The 22,689-nt window shown below is 41.0% G+C and overlaps 2 protein-coding genes across 2 annotated transcripts in view; both read right to left on the minus strand.

Annotated features, from left to right (window-relative positions):
• adrb1 (adrenoceptor beta 1) overlaps positions 1-462 on the minus strand; it is a 29,796-nt gene extending 29,334 nt beyond the window's left edge. Inside the window, exon 1 of the mRNA XM_078564692.1 lies at positions 264-462. The gene's annotated coding sequence lies outside the window, so the exon portion shown is untranslated. The remainder of the gene's footprint in view (positions 1-263) is intronic.
• Positions 463-5,049: 4,587 nt separating this feature from the next.
• Positions 5,050-22,689, minus strand: part of nhlrc2 (NHL repeat containing 2) — a 104,684-nt gene continuing 87,044 nt past the window's right edge. The window contains exons 9-11 of the mRNA XM_078564698.1: positions 22,358-22,567; positions 20,110-20,320; positions 5,050-6,557 (exon numbers count right to left, since the gene is read on the minus strand). Coding sequence (XP_078420824.1) covers positions 6,301-6,557; positions 20,110-20,320; positions 22,358-22,567 — 678 coding nt within the window. The 3' untranslated portion in view covers positions 5,050-6,300. The remainder of the gene's footprint in view (positions 6,558-20,109; positions 20,321-22,357; positions 22,568-22,689) is intronic.

Raw genomic sequence — 22,689 nt, forward strand, 5'->3', positions numbered from 1 at the left:
AAACATCTATTAAATAAGAAAAATGAACTATATTACACCAGGCAAAAAGGTTAGAATGATCTCAATACAAACACAAGATGATGATTCAATTTCCCAATATTCTTCACCCAGCAATATTTTTATACACACAAACCAGTGAAGAATTACCACTAGCTTGACACAAAGTCTCCTCGCTTGGTACTGGCACATGTGCAAACAGTTTTCTTCCAGTGAATTCTTGAGCATCCCTGAGACATCCAAAAATAACCACACTTTAAACTCACTGTTTCAGTAGCAACACCACTAATTGTGTCCAATTACAGGCTATTCAGTTAACTATTGTCCCAATAGTTTGTACTTATCTCTTCTGAGAGCTTAAAATTCCTGTCTTCTCTCTCTGATACCCACTGACTGAACTGCCTATCAGCTCCTGTCTTTCTTTGTCTTTGTGTCACTTGAATCACCTGAGTCACTGTCACTAAGCAACAGTCAAGTGTTTTCCAATGTCACTAAACTTCTAACCTCTTTTTAACCCATCTCTAACGTAAAACCTCACTAAAAAAAAATTATACACTGGCCTTTCAGCCATAGGTTCACCCAGACTTTTAGGCACCAAGGCTCATAAAAAAACCTAAGTAAAACTGGAACCGCTCCAAATTAATACAAAAATACATATAAATATATATATATATATAAATTCAATTTAAAATTATACACCGTTCATCACAGTAGCAAGATTCTTATTTACACAGAAGTAATTAAGCTGTTTTTCTCTTCACACAAGCACTAGTAATTAAAGTAAAAAAAACACACTTTTACTGAAACTATTACTTATGGAGAATAAACCCCCTCAGAATATTTGGGCTGAATGGCCCGTTACTGTTCTGTATATTCTGTGTAATACTAGTGGATCGACCTTAGCCTACCCTTAGAGAAAATAAAGACAATGCAAATTTTCCTCAGAATGTACTCTTTGTCTTCATGTACCAATCTCGGTTGTCTGAGGATCACTAATCATGCCTCAATGACACCAGAATACAGTATCACAAAGGGGCAAGTAGAAGAGGCAGGTCCCAAGAATTACCTCAACTGGTACAGGGATTGAAGCTGCACCATTGGTATTATTAAATACAGTATTCTAATAATGAGATAACTGGCCCAATTCAGAATTTACTTGTGATGCTATAGATACGGAGATCTCCAGCTTCTGGAGCTTATAAATCTCCATCTAGTGGTATGAGACTGCAGATGCATGCATCAGTATATATATGTGTGTGTGTGTGTGTCTCACAGAATGGTGATGTCCAAACAAGCAGTGCATAAGATAAGTAACACATTTAATCTACTATAGATATTGCAAGCAGGCCACTTCCATTACTCATGCCCTTCTAATTAGTATGTAGCTGAACATAGTGAACGAGATAGTCTTGGCTGTGACTACAAGAAAGGCAATCTTAATAAATTGTTTTCAATGTTTGAGCATCTTTATGTTGAATTTGAATCTGGAACAGTTGAATTTCCAGGGTATGCAGGAAGAAGTGTACTTGCAGGAGACTGGTGGACTACTCACAGACTCACCACAAACTTAGCTCAATATTTAAAGCAAACGCAGAGTTCAATTTGGTCTGGTTCAGATTTCATTTTTTTCTGCTTTTTTTGAGATCATTTAATATTAAACGTTGACATATACATGTGAATAAAGTGACCCAACTACCAAAGTGGTCTGTGATTGACAGTCTGAACAATAATGTCAACAAATAACTTCAACTGTGCTCAAGGCTGGGATTTATAGACTTTAAAGGGCTTTAATTGGTGTGTTCGTGCAACTGACATCAGTTAAAAAAACTTATTGCTACAATGTGCTTTCATAGTTTCCTGCATACTAATTGAGTAAAAAGTCATTTTTTAAAACTCTTCCATGGGATGTGGGCGGAGGTGGCAGGGCCAGCATTGCCCTTGAACTGAGTGGCTTGCCAGGCTATTTTAGAGGGCAGTTAAGAGTCAACCACATTGCTGTGGAGTCACATGCAGGACAGACCAGGTAAGGACAGCAGATTTCCTCCCATAAATGACATTAATGAACCAGATGGGATTTTACAGCAATTAATGCGAGTTCATGGTCACCAACACTGAGGCCAATTTTCGATTCCAGGATTATTAATTAACTGAATTTAAATTTCACCGGTTGCCATAATGAGATTTCAACCTGTGTTTTCAGACCATTAGTCTAGGCCTCTGGATTCCTGGTCCAGTAACATTACAACTACACCACCATCTCCCCTTAATAAAGCAACAAATATTTCCTGTTCTATATCTGCAAAAACACTTTTAAAGTATCCAAATTAACTATTCAAAGGAAAATCTGGCTTTTCTAACCGATTTATCTATTTGATATCATAGTCCCAAGTTATAGATTTTTTGAAATATACCTGTTTTTTATGCGTGTTTTCACAATTATTCAGCTCACTGGTCAGAACAGAAGTCCATAACATTAAGGACCTTTGAGTTGGATTATACGCAAAATTACTGAAGATATTCAGCAGTTGTTAAAACTAGAAATAATGATGTACTTTGCTATTATTCCAAAATTGTGCTGTAATGAATATGGCCTGGATTTTTGTCCACGAGTCAGATGCACAGATTTGGGAGAATTTCTGGTTCCGCAAACCTGACTTTTAAAAATGGCTGCCAAGCGTCAGAAATTTTTTTGGAGGGGGGGTGTGGGGGCACTATATTAGAAGTCAGGACTGGTGACCCTAGAAGTAGCAAGGAGGATTCCTGGTATGGAGGCGGAGTGGGCAGAAGGCCTACCTCGGGGCTCTGGCACTGTGTCCAAATTTAAAAAAGAATAAAACATTAAACATCCCTCTAGCCCTCACCCCACCACACATTCCCAATGCCCCATCCATGCCAACCCATCCCCTGTACCAACCCCCATGGCCTCCATGCCAACCTATGCCCATATACTCACCCCCATAGCCCTCTATAGCCCATTTGCCAACTCAAGCCAACCCAAACCGCCCCCAGTACCCTTTGGCCTTACACCTACCATGCCAACTCATCCAGTATCCACAATGGGCACAACTCAGGACCATGCAGAGATGAGATAAATAAAATTCTATAAAATTCCAAGATTTCACTATATTGAAAAAAATCATATAAACCCATTTACAACATTTAAATGCCTTCAACTTTATAAAGCCTTATAAAACAAACATTTCATTTAAGTACAAAATCCCTTATAAAAACTGCATTGGGATTTATAGTCCAATTTCAAAGCATGTATAAGCACTTGTAGCTGTCAATCAATCTGTGAAACGGCAGGCGCCTTACTATGATAATGGATGGTTGTGAAATCAGTCATGCAGCACTAATCCAGTACTGAAAACCCTATGCCAACAGAATGAAATAGCAAGAAATTTTTTTAAAAAAACATTCCAGACATTTTTTTTTCAAAGATTTAAAGGGCAGGATTTTTAAATGCCTTGACAGTTTGACTGCTCCCTTTGACAGGTGTTTTTGATAGTTCCTCCTGATACTTCTGACAGGTTCCCTTGACACTTTTGACAGGTGATTTTAACATATCTGTTAACAGTTCCAATTGGCCTGACAGTTATGCATTTTTTTAATGCACATGTGTGTCTATTTTAAAAAATTCCATAAGGTATCCAACCTCCCCCAACATCCGATCTCCCCCACTGGTGTCCAGGGACCAGATCCAAAGGGGTATCATACCCCTGCAAATGGGTACCCTGGCTATCCAAAGAAATGCAAAAAACTCAGACCTGCTCTTACCAAGTCTATTCTGCACACTTGGGTTGCACATTCCTGGCTACCAAAATCTGACTTGAGCGAGGCATCTGATGATTTAAATGGCTAGCTGCCTCTGTGAAACGTGCGTGTGTAAAGCACGAACCATCCCATTCTCACCCCGTGAAATGGCAAGTGCTGTGTTCAGGAGCAGGACTTGCGATTTCTGGGCTCGCCGTCATTTTCACCATGATGGAGTGGCTCTCCGCTGTGGCGAAAATCTAGGCCTACGAGTTTATAAAGTCTACTGCATTACACAACCATCACATCAACACAAACTCCAAATCAAAACTTATATTTTTATTCTTCTATTTCATGTTGCTGGTAAGAATGCTGATGTTAATTGCTCATTTCTATCTGTCACATTATTGAATAACCTGCATATTAATTACCTTAAAATATAGTTCTCTGAGGCCAATACGGAATAAAAGTTTAACCTTTATTTTGGAGGACTTTAATTTTCTATGACCTATTTCACTCAAGACAATATTCTGTTAGTGGGAAACGTAACTGCTGCTAATGTAAAATAACAATATTGTGATGAATTCGTGTGTGTGGTTGAATTGTGGATGTGATTATGAGAGAAATTATTCATTTCTGCCATACATCAGGACAATAAGGAAATGGCATGACTGATCTAAATCAAATGTGGAAAAACTGAAAGTGATACAGCTTTAGCATATTTTAAATAGGCAGCTGCTAAATGATAGCTTGCTCTGGGTTTCTAACTTCTGACATACCACAGTACAAGGTGTGTTGAAAAAGTTAGCTAAATTCTTTATATTAATTTATTATTTTGGGGGTGTAAAATTTATTACATGTGACAAACAAAAATATAGCTATTTTCCCATAAATGAACACTATCTGCTACTTGTTCTTAATAGAAGCCATTTGATAATGGCTGGCATCATATAAAATATTACATATTAAGTCTAGCATAGTTTGATTATGAATAAGTATTTGTTATGTTGCATAAATAATTATCTATGCCACAAGCACAAAACTGACAACGTGGTTTGAGACTAGGAGTAAATTTACTCCAAAAGTTGTTGCAGACTTATCACAACACAATTTCCTATTTACATAAAAGGCTATTAACTTTATTGCTTTAATGTGCATAGGAGTTGCATAATAAATTTCTTCTTTGGAAAGAATTCTGAACATATGCATATGCTCATTTCAATTTAAGAAATACAAAGATACTTGTCATATTATCTGAAAGAAAACTGTGCACAAAACACAAGCAAATTCAACAGAAAGCACTGTGTTCACTGTTTTTAATTTGTAAAACTCAAATACTGTAAGGGTATAAGATTAATTACATTTTGTTAAAAGAAGAGTTGGACTGAAAAGTTAAGTTGATTTTAATTGAACAAAACTATATTACAGTTCAGACTTACAAATCATGAACTTGATATTATCAAAATTCAAAGTGCTTTCTGTTTTTACTTATCAAAGTGAACAAATTCTGAAAGACTTTTAATATGCCATTATTTATATCTGATTTAAATACATACAATATTTCTTTCATTTTCATCCAATTCATTTGTTCATTGCTTAAACTAAAAACAAACATTTTGGTATTTGTAAGCTTTTTAAGAAAAAAATGTCAGCACAAATGATTTTATATGGCACTTTATCACTCTGGTTCTAAACAACAGCTGTTTGTATTTTAAAAGTAATATTGCACTGATTACAATTGTGAGACAGCACCAGGAATTCCTATTGTTGTAACCAGTTTCTATTGGTTATTGGCAATACTTTAATGCTTAAGCCAGGAATGCAGAGTTCTCTCACTTTTTGAGAATTTGGACAGAACTGCATTAACTCTAGTTAACTGCATTTTGCTTTGTTTTACCTGGATACCATAAATACAGAAAATGCTTTCAACAGGAAACATTGTTACAATTTGCTTTTATTTTAGAAGTAGAGTTACATGTACAGGTTTTTTAATATATTAGTCATTACTAGAGGCAGAAGGTTACTTTTTTTGTGAATGTTGTGGTTACAAAGGCAAGTGAGGCTTATTTAGGAATGGCGTATTTTTCCTTTCAAACACTCCTGGTCAGGTACAGTGCTGTTGAGTAAAGCTCCCTCTATTTTACCAAAAATGAGTCTCAGCTACATCTATAGAAGATCAATCTCTTTATTGGCCTTGTGCACTATTTCCCTTTCTGAACCCAGCCTTCTTTGTGGTATGTGAAATTGCCAATTTCAATGCCATTAATGCCAAATTAAGAATTTTGCTATGTAGGACCATACTAAATAGGGACTGGATTTGGACTGTTTAAAGTCATGCCAAGATCGTCGTCCTATCGGTCTGGGCTGGATTCCAACTTGGGTAACTATAACTAAATGGGCAGTTTATTAGCCCACTGTGCCAACTAATTCTCAAAGATTAGATTTAATGAACTGATCTTTATGGCAAAAAGCTGAAAGATACATCTTTATTTGATTATTTTAGTTACCTGGAGAGGGAAATTCTAAGAGTTAATTCTGAAAGCTATTTGTTTAAAAGCTAAAAGAAAGGTTCACTTTTGAAATAGTTCCTTGACCTGTGTTGGAGAATTGTAACGGTTGTTTAAATGAAATTCCTTTCATTTGGCAATTATTGTTGTTCTTATTACAAAAATAGAGGCACACATCTATAGTTAACAAAAGTGCATTTGTTTGTACTTCAGCAGGAACAACAAAGAAAACTTCAGGTATATTCACTAGATCAACTATTTCTCCACTGATCTTCTGTCCTGCAAAGAGCCATTCATGCCCTGCAAATGAAAAAATAGCAAATAAAAATTGAAGTCCAAATTTAAAATTAATATGCAATTTAATCAACATTACAAGTTATTGGCTAAATCACACAGTAGGAATGATGTAACGATTGATCATCATTATTTGTATAATCAAGATCAGTGATTATGCCATAAGACCATAAGACGTAGGAGCAGAAGTAGGCCATTTGGCCCATCGAGTCTGCCCCGCTATTCAATGAGATCATGGCTGATCTGATAATCCTCAACTCCACTTTCCTGCCTTTTCCCCATAACCTTTGATTCCTTTACTGATTAAAAATCTGTCTATCTCAGCCTTGAATATACTTAATGACCCAGCTTCTACAGCCCTTTGCGGTACAGAATTCCACAGATTAACTTATCCTCAGAGAATAAATTCCCCCTCATCTTTATTTTAAATGGGCGACCCCTTACTCTTGAGATTATGCCCTCTGGTCCTAGACTCTCCCACAAGGGGAAACAACCTCTCAGCATTTACCCTGTCAAGCCCCCAAGAATCTTATATGTTTCAATAAGGTCGCTTTTCATTCTTCTAACCTCCAATGAGTACAGGCCCAGCCTACTCAACCTCTCCTCATAAGAAAATCCCTCCATGCCAGCCTCTAAAAAAATCAGTAAATTCTAGAATTATAAAATCTAGTCCCTTGCTCATCACCAATGCCTTTCATTCCTTTCATTGCTTTTATTCTTGGGGGAGGCGGTGGCTTAGTGGTATGGTCACTGGACTAGTAATCCAGAGACCCAGGATAATGCTCTGGGGACCATGATGTCTAATGATGACTATGAAACCATTGCCGATTGTCGTAAAAACCCATCTGATTCACTAATGCCCATTTGGGGAAGGAAATCTGCCGTCTTACCTAGTCTGGCCTACATGTGACTCCAGACCCGAAAATGCCCTCTGAAATGGATAAGCAAGCCACTCAGTTGTATCAAACCGCTAAAGAGCCAATAAAAAGGAACAAAACTAGACAGACCATGCGACATTGGCTTAGGCACCAGAAATGAGAACGGCAAACTCAGTCCTATTGACCTTGCAAAGTCCCCCTTACCAACATCCGAGAGCTTGTGCCAAAACTGGGAGAGCTGTCTCACAGAATTGTCAAGCAACAGCCTGACATAGTCATTTACAAGGAATCATACCTTACAGATCATTATCCAGACACCACCATCACCATCCCTGGGTATGCGCTGTCCCACCAGCAGGACAGATCCAGCTGAAGTGGTGGCACAGCGGTATACAAATCGGGAGGGAGTTGCCCTTGGACTCCATGAAGTCTCATGGCATCAGGTCAAACTTGGGGGGAAAAACCCTCCTACTGATTACCACATACTGAGTACTCTTCCCCAGCAACCCCACCCCACTACTCAGCTGATGAATCAGTACACCTCCATGTTGAACACCACTTGGAGGAAGCACTGAAGGTAGCAAAGGTGCAGAATGTACTCTGGGTGGGGGACAACAATGTCCATCATCAAGAGTGGCTCAGTAGCACCAGTGCAGAGTCTGGCTGACCTCTAAAGGACTCGACCAGCTGGCCGAGTCCTGAAGTGCATAGCTGCTAGACTGGGTCTGCGGCAGGTGGTGAGGGGACCAACAAGAGGTGAAAACATACTTAACCTCATCCTCACCAACCTGCCTTCTGCAAATGCATCTGTCCATGACAGCATCAGTAGGAGTGACTAGTGCATATTCCTTGTGGAGACAAAGTCCCATCTTCACATTGAAGATACCCTCCACCATGCTAAATGGGATAGATTTTGAATAGATCTAGAAACTCAAGACTGGGTAACCATGAGGCACTGCGGGCCAGCGGCAGCAGAATTGTACTCAACTACAATCTGTAACCTCATGGCCCGGCATATCCCCTGCTCTACATAAATAGAAACATAGAAAATAGGAGCAGGAGTAGGCCACTCGGCCCTTTGAGCCTGCTCCGCCATTCATTATGATCATGGCTGATCATCCAACTCAATAACCTGCTCCCGCTTCCTCCCCATATCCTTTGGTCCCTTTCGCCCCAAGAGCTATATCCAACTCCTTCTTGAAAACATACAATGTTTTGGCCTCAACTACTTTCTGTGGTAGCGAATTCCACAAGCTCACCACTCTCTGGGTGAAGAAATTTCTCTTCATCTCAGTCCTAAATGGTCTACCCCGTATCCTCATACTGTGACCGCTGGTTCTGGACTCCCCCACCATCAGGAACATCCTTCCTGCATCTACCCTGTCCAGTCCTGTTAGAATTTTATAGGTTTCTATGAGATCCCCCCTCATTCTTCTGAACTCCAGCGAATATAATCCTAACCGACTCAATCTCTCCTCATATGTCAGTCCCACCATCCCAGGAATCAGTCTGGTAAACCTTCGCTGCACTCCCTCTATAGCAAGAGCATCCTTCCTCAGATAAGGAGATCAAAACTGCACACAATATTCCAAGTGTGGTCTCACCAAGGCCCTGTATAATTGCAGCAAGACATCCCTGCTCCTGTACTTGAATCCTCTCGCTACGAAGGCCAACATACCATTTGCCTTCTTTACCGCCTGCTGCACCTGCATGCTTACCTTCAATGACTGGTGTACGAGGACACCCAAGTCTTGTTGCATGTTCCCCTCTCTCAATTTATATCCATTCAGATAATAATCTGCCTTCTTGTTGTTGCTACCAAATGGATAACCTCACATTTATCCACATTACATTGCATCTGCCACGCATCTGCCCACTCACTCAGCTTGTCCAAATCACCCTGAAGCATCTCTGCATCCTCCTCACAGCTCACTCTCCCACCCAGCTTTGTGTCATCTGCAAATTTGGAGATATTACATTTAGCTCCATCTAAATCATTAATAAATATTGTGAATAGCTGGGGTCCCAGCACCAATCCTTGCGGTACCCCACTAGTCACTGCCTGCCATTCGGAAAAAGACCGGTTTATTCCTAACACTTTGTTTCCTGTCTGCCAACCAGTTTTCTATCTATCTCAATACACTACCCCCAATCGCATGTGCATTAATTTTACTTGCTAACATCTTATGTGGGACTTTTGTCGAAAGCCTTCTGAAAGTCCGAATAAACCACATCCACTGGCTCCCCTTCATCAACTCTACTAGTTGCATTCTCGAAAAATTCCAGTAGATTTGTCAAGCATGGTTTGCCTTTCATAAATCCATGCTGACTCTGTCCGATTGTGCCACTGTTTTCCAAGTGCTCAGCTATTAAATCTTTTATAATAGACTCTAGAATTTTCCCCACTACCAATATCAGGCTGACTGGTCTATAATTCCTTGTTTTCTCTCTACCTCCCTTTTTAAATAGTGAGGTTACATTAGCTACCCTCCAATCTGTAGGAACTGTTCCAGAGTCTATAGAATCTCGGAAGATGACCACCAATGCATCGACTATTTCTAGGGGCACTTCCTTAAGTACTCTGGGATGTAGATTATCAGGCCCTGGGGATTTACCAGCCTTCAATCCCATCAATTTCTCCAACACCATTTCCCTACTAATACTGATTTCTTTCAGATCCTCCCTTTCACTAAGCCCTGTATTACCCAACATTTCTGGTATGTTATTTGTGTCCTCCTTTGTGAAGACAGAACCTAAGTATGTACTTTGCCTTCCCTTTTTCCCTTCCCTTCCTTGACCTCTCTGTCTCAATTTCTGGTGATAGGCTGTCCACCAATATCCATTACAAGCCTACCGACACCCACAGCTACCTCGACTACAGCTCCCCACACCCCGCTTCTTATAAGGACTCCATCCCATTCTCTCAGTTCCTTTGCCTTCGTCACATCTGTTCTGATGATGCCACTTTCAAAAACAGTTCCTCTGACATGTCTTCCTTCTTCCTTAACTGAGGTTTTCCACCCACGGTGGTTGACAGGGCCCTCAAATGCAGTAGACTAAATTGAGGGAAGTGCAAGTGAAATGCTGCTTCACTTGAAAGGAGTGTTTGGGCCCTTGGACGGTGAGGAGAGGGGAAGTAAAGGGTCAGGTGTTGCACCTTCTGCGGTTGCATGGGAAGGTGCCGTGGAAGGGGGTTGAGGTGTTAGGGGGTGATGGAGGAGTGGACCAGGGTGTCCCGGAGGGAACAATCCCTGCGGAATGCCGCCAAGTGGGGGGTGAAGGGAAGATGTGTTTGGTGGTGGCATCATGCTGGAGTTGGCGGAAATGGCGGAGGATGATCCTTTGAATGCGGAGGCTGGTGAGGTGATAAGTGAGGACAAGGGGGACCCTATCATATCATCCGGCCCACCTCCCGTGCATCCACCCTCACACCTTCCTCTACCTCCCAGAAATATAATAGGGTCCCCCTTATCCTCACTTATCACCCCACCAGCCTCCGCATTCAAAGGATCATCCTCCGCCATTTCCGCCAACTCCAGCATGATGCCACCACCAAACGCATCTTCCCTTCACCCCCCACTTGGCGGCATTCCGCAGGGATTGTTCCCTCCGGGACACCCTGGTCCACTCCTCCATCACCCCCTAACACCTCAACCCCCTCCCACGGCACCTTCCCATGCAACCGCAGAAGGTGCAACACCTGCCCCTTTACTTCCCCTCTCCTCACCGTCCAAGGGCCCAAACACTCCTTTCAGGTGAAGCAGCATTTCACTTGCACTTCCCTCAATTTAGTCTACTGCATTTGTTGCTCCCAAAGTAGTTTCCTCTACATTGGAGAAACCAAACGCAGACTGGGTGACCGCTTTGCAGAACACCTTCGGTCTGTCTGCAAGCATGACCCAGACCTCCCTGTCGCTTGCCATTTCAACACTCCACCCTGCTCTCATGCCCATATGTCTGTCCTTGGCCTGTTGCATTGTTCCAGTGAAGCTCAATGCAAACTGGAAGAACAGCAGCTCATCTTCCGACTAGGCACTTTACAGCCTTCCGGACTGAATATTGAGTTCAACAATTTTAGATCATGAACTCTCTCCTTCATCCCCACCCCCTTTCCGATCCCCCCCTTTTTTTCCAATAATTTATATAGATTTTTCTTTTCCCACCTATTTCCATTATTTTAAAATATATTTCCATCCATTGTTTTATCTCTACCTTTTAGCCTATTTTGATTCCTTCACCCCACCCCACCCCCACTAGGGCTACGTGTACCTCGCTTGTCCTGTTTTCTACCCTTAATTAGCACATTCCTTAGCTAATATCACCACCTTCAACACCTCTTTGTCCTTTTGTCTATGACATCTTTTGGCTATCTCCACCTATCACTGGCCCTCCATCTAGCTCTACCCTCCCCCCTCTTAAACCAGCTTATATTTCATCTCTTTTCTATTTTTACTTAGTTCTATTGAAGAGTCATACGGACTCGAAACGTTAACTGTGTTCCTCTCCGCAGATGCTGCCAGACCTGCTGAGTTTTTCCAGGTATTTTTATTTTTGCAAAGTATGTACTTAGCTGGTCAGCCATTTCTTTGTTCCCCATTATAAATTCCCCTGTTGCAGACTGTACGGGACCTACATTTGTCTTCACCAATCTTTTTCTCTTCACATACCTATAGAAACTTTTACAGTCAGTTTTTATGTTCCCCACAAGCTTACTCTCATACTCTGTTTTCCCCTTCTTAATCAATCCCTTGGTCCTCCTTTGCCGAATTCTAAAGTGCTCCCAATCCTCAGGTCTGTTGTTTTTTCTGGCCAATTTGTATGCCTCTTCCTTGGATCTAATACTATCTCTAAGTTCCCTTGTAAGCCATGGTTTAGCCAACTTTTCTATTTTACTTTTGTGCCAGACAGGAATAAACAATTGTTGCAGTTCGCCCATGCGCTCTTTGAATGTTTGCCATTGTCTATCCACCGTCACCCCTTTAAGTAACATTTCCCAATCCAACATAGCCAACTCGCATCTCATACCATCATAGTTTCCCTTATTAAGATTCAGGACCCTAGTCTCAGAATCAACTATGTCACTCTCCATCTTGATAAAGAATTCTATCATATTATGGCCACTCATCCCCAAGGGGCCTTGCACAACTAGATTGCTAATTATTCCTTTCTCATTACACAATACCCAATATAGGATGGCCTGTTCTCTAGTTGATTCCTCAACGTATTGGTCCAGAAAACCACCCCGTATACACTCCAGGAATTCCTCCTCTACGGTATTGTTACTAATTTGATTTGCCCAATCTACATGCAGATTAAAGTCACCCATAATTACAGATGTTCCTTTATTGCATGTGTCTCTAATTTCCTGTTTAATGCCATTCCCAACATCATCACCACAGTTTGGGGGTCTATATACAACCTCCACTAACATTTTTTGCCCCTTAGTGTTTCTCAGCTCTACCCATACAGATTCCACATCTACGGAACTAATATCTTTCCTCACTATTGCATTAATTTCCTCTTTAACCAGCAATGCAACTCCACTGCCTTTTCCTTTTTGTCTGTCCTTCCTAAATTCTGAATACCCCTGGATGCTCAGTTCCCATCCCTGGTCACCCTGCAGCCATGTCTCCATAATCCTGACTATATCATACCTGTTTACATCTATTTGCGCAGTTAATTCATCCACTTTATTGTGAATGCTCCTTACATTAAGGCACAAAGCCTTAAGGCTTGTCTTTTTAACATTACTTGTCCCGTTCCCACTATTTTTCAGAGGCCCCGTTTGATTCTTGCCCTTGATTTCTTTGCCTATCACTTTTCTTATTCCCCTTTCTGTCTTTTGTTCTTGTCCTTCCCTCCCCCTCCTCTGACTCCTTGCATAGGTTCCCACCCCCCTGCCATTTTAGTTTAAACCCTCCCCAACCACTCTAGCAAATATTCCCCCTAGAACATCAGTCCCGGTCCTGCCCTGGTGTATTACTATTAACACCAAGCCAGGGTATGACCCTGGTTCAATGAAGAGGTTTTTTTTATTCATTCATGGGATGTGGGTGTCGCTAGTGAGGTCAGCATTTATTGCCCATCCCTAATTGCCCTCAAGAATGTGATGGTGAGCTGCCTTCTTGAACTGCTGCAGTCCATGTGGTGTAGGTACACCCACGTAGCTGTTAGGGAGGGAGTTCAAGGATTTTGACCCAGAAACAGTGAAGGAACGACGATATATTTCCAAGTCAGGATGGTGTGTGGCTTGGAAGGAAACTGCCAGGTGGTAGTGTTCCCATGCATCTGCTGCCCTTGTCCTTCTAGATGGTAGCAGTCGTGGGTTTGGAAGATGATGTCTAAGGAGGCTTGGTGAGTTCCTGTAATGCATCTTGTAGATGGTACACACTGCTGCCACTGTGTCGGTGGTGGAGGGAATGACAGTTTCTGTCTGGGGTGTCAATCAAGTGAGATGCTTTGTCCTGGATGGTGTCGAGCTTCTTGAGTGTTGTTGGAACTGCACTCATCCAGTCAAGTGGGGAGTATTCCGTCACACTTCTGACTTTTGCCTTGTAGATAGTGGACAGGTTTTGGGGAGTCTGGAGATGAGTTATTTGCTGCAGGATTCCTAGCCACTGACCTGCTCTTTTAGCCACAGTAGTTATATGGCTAGTCCAGTTCAGTTCCTGGTCAATGGTAAACCCCAGGATGTTGATAGTGGGGGATTCAGCGACGGTAATGCCACTGAATGTCAAGGAGCGATGGTTAGATTCTCATGTTGTAGATGGTCATTGCCTGGCACTTGTGTGGCACAAATGTTACTTGCCAATTGTCAGCCCAAGCCTGGATATTGTACAGGTTTTGTTGTATTTGGATATGGACTGCTTCGGTGTGCGGAGGGCATGCCAGAGGCGGCACCAGGCATACCTAAAAATGTAGTATCAACCTGATGAAGCTACAATGTAGTATCAACCTGGTGAAGCTACCCCTGGATGTTCAGTTCCCATCCCTGGTCACACCTGTGTGCCAAAAAACATAAGCAGCAAGTGATAAACAGAACTAAGCAATTCTACAACCAACTGATGAGATCTAACCTTTGCAGTCCAGCTACATCCAGTCATGAATGGTGCTGGACAATTAAACAACTCACTAGAGGGGAAGGCTCCATAAATATCCCCTTCCCCAATGATGCGGGAGCCCAGCACATCAGTGCAAAATATAAGGCTGAAGCATTTGCAGCGATCTTCAGCTAGAAGTGCTGAGTGGATGATCTTCTGGAGGTCCCCAGCGTCACAAATGCCAGTCTTCAGCCAATTCAATTCACTCCATGTGATATCAAGAAACTGCTGAAGGCACTGGATACTGCAAAGGCTATGGGTCCTGACAATATTCCTGCAATATTACTGAAGACTTGTGCTCCAGAACTTGCCGCGCCCCTAGCCAAGCTGTTCCAGCTACAACACTAGCATCTACCCGGGAATGTGGAAAGTTGCCCAGGTACGTCCCATCCACAAAAAGCAGGGCAAATCCAACTCAGCCAATTACTGCCCATCACTCTACTCTTTATCATCAGTAAAGTTATGGAAGGGGTCATCAACAGTTCTATCAAGCAACACTTGCTTAGCAATAATCTGCTCACTGATGCTCACTTTGCGTTCTGCCAGGGACACTCAGCTCTTGGCCTCATTGCAGCCTTGGTTCAAACATGGACAGAAGAGCTGAACTGCAGGAGGTGAGGTGATAGTGACTACCCTTGACATCAAGACAGCTTTTGACCGAGTGTGGCATCAAGGAGCCCTAGCAAAACTGGAGTCAAGGGGAATCAGGGGGGAAACTCTCTGCTGGTTGGAGTCATACCTAGCACAAAGAGGATGGTTGTGGTTGTTGGAGGTCAATCATTTCAGTTCCAGGACATTGCTGCAAGTATTCACCAGGGTAATGTCCTAGGCCCATCCATCTTCAGCTGCTTCATCAATGACATTTCTTCCATCATAAGGTCAGAAGTGTGGATGTTCACTGATGATTGCACAATGTTCAGCACCATTTGTGACTCCTCAGATACTGAAGCAGCCCATGTCCAAATGCAGTAAGGCTTGGACAATATCCAGGCTTGGGCTGACAAGTGGCGAGTAACATTTGTGCCATACAAGTGCCAGGCAATGACCATCTCCAACAAGGGAGAATCTAACCATAGTTCCTTGACATTCAATGGCATTACCATTGCTGAATATCCCACTATCATCATCCTGGGGGTTACCATTGACCAGAAGCTGAACTGGGTTAGCCTTACAGATATTGTAGCTACAAGAGCAGGTTAGAGACTTGGAATTCTGCAGCGAGTAACTCGCCTCCTGATTCCCCAAAATCTGTCCGCCATCTAGTCAGCAGTGTGATGGAATACTCTCCAATTGCCTGGATGAGTTCAGTTCCAACAACACTCAAGAAGCTTGACACCATCTAGGACAAAGCAGCCCACTTGATTGGCACCCCTTCCACAAACATTCACTCTCTCCACCACCTACGCCCCAGTGGCAGCAGTGTGCACCATCTACAAGATCCAAAACAGGAACTCTCAAATGCACCTTAGACAATACCTTCCAAACCCATGACCGCTACCATGTAGAAGGACAAGGGCAGCAGACAAATGGCAACACTATCACCTGGAAGTTCCCCTCCAAGCTATTCACCATCCTGACTTGGAAACATATCGCTGGTCCTTCACTGTTGCTGGGTTCTGGAACTCCCTCCCTAGTCACACTGTGGGTGTACCTACACCACATGGACTGCAGTGGTTCAAGAAGGCAGCTCACCACCATCTTCTCAAGGGCAATTAGGGATGGACAATAAATGCTCGCCTGGCCAGTGATGCCCACATCCCATGAATGAATAAAAAAAAACACTAATTCTTCTTGCATTAATTTCGATTTGTCATTAAAAATGTACTCCTGCCTGTTTCTGAATAGATTCAGGGCAGTAAGATGGAGGTGAAAAGAAAATCTAAGATATACATTGGAGTCAACAGCTGGCTGAGGCCAAGACATGAGACTGATTAAAAAAAAATTGTACTTTTTAAGACGACAACGGCAGGGCTGTACTCGGAGGATTAGGTTAAATGATAAGAACATTTTCCATCCTAACCTGGTTGATAATCTACTAATTTTATTTCACTTTTTTTTTAGGATTTTTCCTCATTTTTTGATCTTTTACCTCCAATCGATGTAAGAACTATTGTAAATATTTTCCATTTTAATGACCATTAAATCTGATTAATCTAATGTATTGTATCTATTGTATGAACAGCCAGAGAACAATGAATGAACTTGTGCTGAAAGAGAGGAAAACCAAAAGGCAGGCATAGTTCATACATTTGTAGAATAGTGTCTGAGCTGAAGGGAAACCTTCCAAGGTCCTAATTTCAAACAGAAATAATTCACAGAGAATAAAGGATGTGAGAGAAGCAGGACAACATGCTCCTGGTCATAGGAAATAATTCAAATGAGTCAGGGGTTAAGAAAACAGTAGTGTGCGGACAGGGAAAGACAGGTAAACTGTACTTCTTTGCTCTTACCACCTGTACATAAGCAGGTGTTTTGAATTATTGTTAAAGTATGCAGTGGCGTGGTTTCCCAATCCCTTGGTTTGCATTTCCCAAATTACTAATAATCCACAGCAAACTTGCATTATGATTAACTCAGAAGGTTAGTTTACCTCACATTCAAAAAACCTGGGGGAGGAGTGTCCGCAACTTCCCACTCCGCTACATACGCGCATGCACACACAGGGGTGGGGGAATAGATAAAACGAGTTTTACTGTATAAGAACAACAGAAATTAGTTTAAGTGATTTTCAGAGTCCGAGAAATAAAAGTCCAGTGGGTGTTTCCTTTGTGGCAGTGTTCAATTCCGATGAGTTACTGGTTGGAGATAACAATACATAAAATCCTTGAAATGAACGATGCTGTAGCATGATGAGCTTTACTGTCCTTAGATCACTTGGCAGGCGTTGATCAGAAACTTTTAAAATCAAGTGACCTTGTGGAGCTGAGAGGTTGTAACTGACTGTTTACTCAGACAGGCTGCTGGTGAATTTTTGAGTTGATGTTAAAACAGCAGTCTGAGGATTTCTCTTTCTCAAAGGCATACAGAGATTCCAAAATGGTCACTTGAGTCATGTGACCTTCTTGCTCCACAATGACTTCCAAAAAGGATGTTTATCCAGTGTCTGGAACTAGCTTTGATTTCAGGATTGATAATGTCCTAGTCATTAATTGTGAAAGAGTTCCAATTAATTTCGAGGGTCTGATGTCAGGAAGCCATTGTCTTGGCAGGCCCACTGACTCCACTAGCAAGGCGAGCTTATCAGATGCAAATAACGTCCCTTTGGTTCCCTTTTGAAATGTACCTGAACATTCCCAGGTGTGACATGAATCTGTTAGCAGCTTTGCAGGCATAACAAGTTTCGATGTGCAAGCCTCCTGGTTTCGTGATTACAAGGGGTCTGTACAATGAGCTGTGAGATACCAGCTGAAAAGATACCACTAGCTGAAAAAAAAAACAATTCTTTTGTTCTTGTAATTCCTGGAGGTAGCTACTGGACAAAAGGCCATCCTGTAGTCATGTGACTTGTAGCAGCCATCTTTTTTGGTTCAGCAGAAAGTCATTTTTTTTAAAAATGGCAAAAGAATAAAGTTCTGGATTTCTTTTCATGTCCCAGGGACCCAACAGTAGCATAATGGTTATGTTACTGGGCTAATAATCCAGAGTCTTAGACCAATGATCCAGTGGCATGAGTTCAGGTCTTACAATATGGCTAGGTAATTTAAATTTGGTTAATTACATAAATCTGGAATGAAAAGCTAGAATTGGTAATTATAGCTACAGAATTGTTGTAAAAATCCTTGCGATTCCTTTAGGTAAAGAATTCTGCTGTCCTTACCTGGTCTGGGTCTATATGTGACTATAGACCCACAACTATATGGTTGACTTAACTGTTCTTTGAAATGGCCTAGCAAGTCACTCAGCTGTTTAGGGGTGGGCAATAAACTTTGGTCTTGCCTGTGACACCAATGCCCCATAGATGAATTAAAAAAAAATTACCTCTCCACAAAACCTAAGGGTTTAAATCCCAGAATCACTACATCAGCGTTCCCTGAATTTGCTTGAATATCCTGGAATCCTGTGGAACTGTGCAAAATGTCCTAAGTTTTACCTGCACAACAAATTATGCAGAGTTAAAATGATAATTTTTCACTTTTTCTCTGTGCGATTGCTGGTGGTGGTGGCGACGACGGTGTAGTGGTAATGTCACTGGACTAATAATCCAGAGGCCCAGACTAATGCTCTGGGGACATGGGTTCAAATCCATAAAGAAAATCTGGAATTGAAATCTATTTACAGTACCGGTATCATGAAACTATCAATGATCTACCAGGGATCTTTCCTTGATTCCAGCATTTACTTACTTATATGCTGCCCCTTGATGACTTCATCCACAGACAGTGACTTTCAAATTTCAGATTTCAAATATACACTGAGGACACCAAATTCTACACCTCTACCACCTCTTTTTACTCCCCCATTGCCTCTGGGGGATCATGTTGCTTGTCTGATATCCAATCTTGAATGAACCGCAATGGTCTCCACCAAATACCCTGTATTCACTCCACTGACTCCATCCCCTCCTCATTATTGCTCAACTACATTAAGCAGGTAGGTTATAACTAAATTAAGTATTAGAATTAAGTCTAGTTAATGTCCAAATACTGACTTGGCACTTTTGATTATTGACTTTAGTCATTAGCCTAAGTGCGTGTTTTCAAATGTTGGTACGTATGAAACCAAAATTCTGGCCTATGGCTTCTAGGTTTAGGACAGAAAATGTGTCAATAGGGCCATGGTTGATACCCTTCTGCAGGAAATTTTTTTGGAGCTAGCTTTTGGTATCAGAATCTTGTTTTCTGGGCAAATGGTTTTTATTCTATACAATGAAAATAACTAAATTGCTAACGTCTTCTAATCTTCCAGAGATTTTAAAGAGCAGGAATAAATGCTTCGTATTTTTCAAGACCAACTCAACTTTCTGCCTTTTGTGGTACTCCATTTAAGATCCAAGGTATTTTTGGAAATTTGAGAAGACTTTGCATCATGGAGGCAGACATTCTTGCACTATGAAATCTGAAGTGCCCTTGTTCCCTGCTGATGCTGATGTTTTAGAGCACGAGATGGGGAAAGATTGCCAGGCTGCGGGAGAATCCAGTGCTGCCATCTTCATTGATAAAACTATACAGACCTTATTTGATCACTGTAATTGAAATAGATTAGTCCTGTTACTGGACACAGTAGATTCCCAGTGTTGGACAAAATGTTGACTGTATTTCTCTTTAGGTCTGGTCTTTGACTAAAGTGTGCAAAATATTTCAGTGGAAAGAAAAAAATGGTTAAGTTTTAGTTTACTTTTTTCAAAACCAAATAAAAAGTTGTTCCACAAGGGGCTAGCAAATCTTCCTGAAATTTCAGAGAAAAAGATTTGTATCCAAAGAATTTATTTTGCCCAGAAATCAACAGATGCAATATTCAATCCTGAAACAAACTGCCACACAATGTTTACTTGCCTACAAAATAAACTGTGTAGTTACTTTGAGCATATAACATAAAAGATTAAAGCATATTGTAATGAATTCATTTAAAATATATAATTACCTTCTGCCAAGAGCTCCCAGAAACTGGGTGCCCCCTCTGTGAGCTCTGCTCCTTCTGGAAGGTCAATCTTCAGACAGAACTGCAGCGTCTGACCAGATGACACAACTAATGGAGCCATTTGCACTGAAGCAGCAGATTTTGGTAACCTAGAAACATTCTTTGGTTTTGCAGATTTGGAAGCATCTACAGTAACCATAGTCGTGATTGCCAACTGTATAAAAATAAAAATAATTATTCCACAACCGTCACAATGTTTTGAGTGTAGGTTTTAAAAAAAATCTAGTTTAAGGGTGATTTAGCATTCAACAAAACTGTTGCAGAGTCTAGTGCAGACAGGTTTTATCGGAGATAAATAAGAATGGAGAGGGGAATTAAAAACAAGCAAGTGGGGAATGAAGCAAGAACATGTTGTGGATTTGGGGAGTGTAAAATGGTGAGTCCTTAGCTAGAGGCTCAGGAGATGCTAAATCTAGTTTCAGGGATTTGCATATGCCTGGTCTGAGGGATTGGAATATGCCAAGCCTCTGTAAACTCCTGGAAAAAAAAGGCCCACAGGGAAGCGCTCCAAAAAGAAGACAGAAGATATGTATCAATGTGAAGAATCTTGGTGAACCAAGCAGGAGATTGCGGTCAAAGATCACTCCTAAGCAAACTACAGTCATTTCAGATTGACCACCTGAGAGGTAACTATATGATTTAATTGAAACTGTTTTGTTTAAAATTCTCTCATAAAAAAGTGTTAAATTTAGTGTGAGCTTGTGTCAATAGTAGTTCTCAGTCTCCGAACTTAAGAAAGGGGTACAATCACCTACATCTCGATTTAGAGAGGATATATTGGGACTGGGGTATTGCTGACTGATGAGTGATGAAATATGTTGAAGTTTTGAATCTGGAGAGTGAAAAAAGCAGCAGGAGAAGGAAATGACATTGTAGGAGGAAAAATATGTGGCTGAGTGAATATTTTGATCTAGTGGTTGAAGCAATTTATGGCATGAAGTGAAATAAAGGTCATGCAGTTTGAAACTAGTGATGGAAGTAATTTTAAGGATAAACAATGTTGGCCAATTTTCATCTGCTGCGAAACCAGCAGGCTGGAGCTAGGCCTTTTAGGATCAGGCAGAGAAAGATTTTGGATATTCTTCCTTTAATGCAAGTCCAACCAACATCAAGGAGACTCAAGGTCAGCAATCAGTGATGCCCAAATACAAGATGAGGAGCAATTGTTAAATTGGGAGGTGATTTAGGTGCTGACTGATGGGATGAGCGGTATGTGAAGGACACAGATTTTGATTTGGAATGACTGGTGGGGCACCAAGGATGAGATTAGATGTCTGCCTTTGCTGAGAATGCAGAATGTAGGAGGGACCTGAAAGCAGTATTGCCAAATTTAAAACAGAGGGCACTAAATGAGATTAGGCCTCAGCAACAAAATGCGAGAGACATTGCCAACAGGAATTGGGCACTTTCACGTTCAATCCAAACTACTGTTTTGGAAACTATTTAAGCTTTTAACATGTTTATGTTGCAAATGATATTTTGTACCTGTGTAAATCAGTAAGATGAAAAACATCACGATTTATGTGAACTTACATGAAAGTCTTTTAAGGTGTATGCCCTGAATGTGATGTATGTAAGATATATGTAAGATGTAAACTAGATATTCTATATTGATTATAATAAAAGGAGAGCGTTGGAAAGAAAACAGCAGAGATCACAAACTATAAACCCACAGTGATATGAATGACAGATTTTGTAATGAATGATCAAATAACAATCGGCATTTTCAATTTTTGAGGAAGCTGTAATCGTTTACTAAGCATAAAGGAAAAAGTCCATGTACTCTACTTATTGCACAGTAGTTTGGGATATTCTCTTCCTCCCAGTTATTAAACTTAGCCCAATTCTTTAAGGTTAAAATGTTAGATTATTTGAAATAGAGATCTGTAGTTTAGGTAGGGTATAAGATTTAAAAAAAAAGTGTTAAAGGAAAACACCCTGTTTTTTTTCTAACTTTTGAGATCTGGCCTCTGCACAGTTGAGAATACTGGTCCTTCCTTCAATTGCTGGATTGGAGTAATTGCTGATTTTATTGGGATCATTTTTCCCCTATCTATATGATGCAGCTTATCTTCATTATGCTTTAAGTCTGCCCACTTCCACAAAAAACATTGTGGCAATCAAAAGATGGTGCCAACTACCAACTTATGTTACATGATATATAATAATTGGTGCAAGAAATGTAACTTACCACAGAGATTGTCTGCATTTCCAAATCAAGCACTTTGACCTGGTGATTATTAGTGTCCACCACATATAGTACATTCCCATGTTCACCAACACACACACCTCCTGGCTCATTGAATGTAGCTTGGTTGAAATTAGAACCAATTATATTGCTGGCTCTGCCAGTTCCTGCTAGTGTAGTACATTGTTTTGTTTTTGGATCTATTACTTTGATCTGAGAACAAAATAAGTTAATATTTTAGTCCCCTGGCAAAAGAAAACCAATCAGAACCTTAAAGACAGTTTTCATTCTCTCAATAAGATACTTCATATTTAGTATCCTACGTGTGTTGTGTG

Source organism: Cetorhinus maximus, chromosome 20 (genome assembly GCF_964194155.1).
Source record: "Cetorhinus maximus chromosome 20, sCetMax3.hap1.1, whole genome shotgun sequence".
NCBI lineage: Eukaryota > Metazoa > Chordata > Chondrichthyes > Lamniformes > Cetorhinidae > Cetorhinus > Cetorhinus maximus.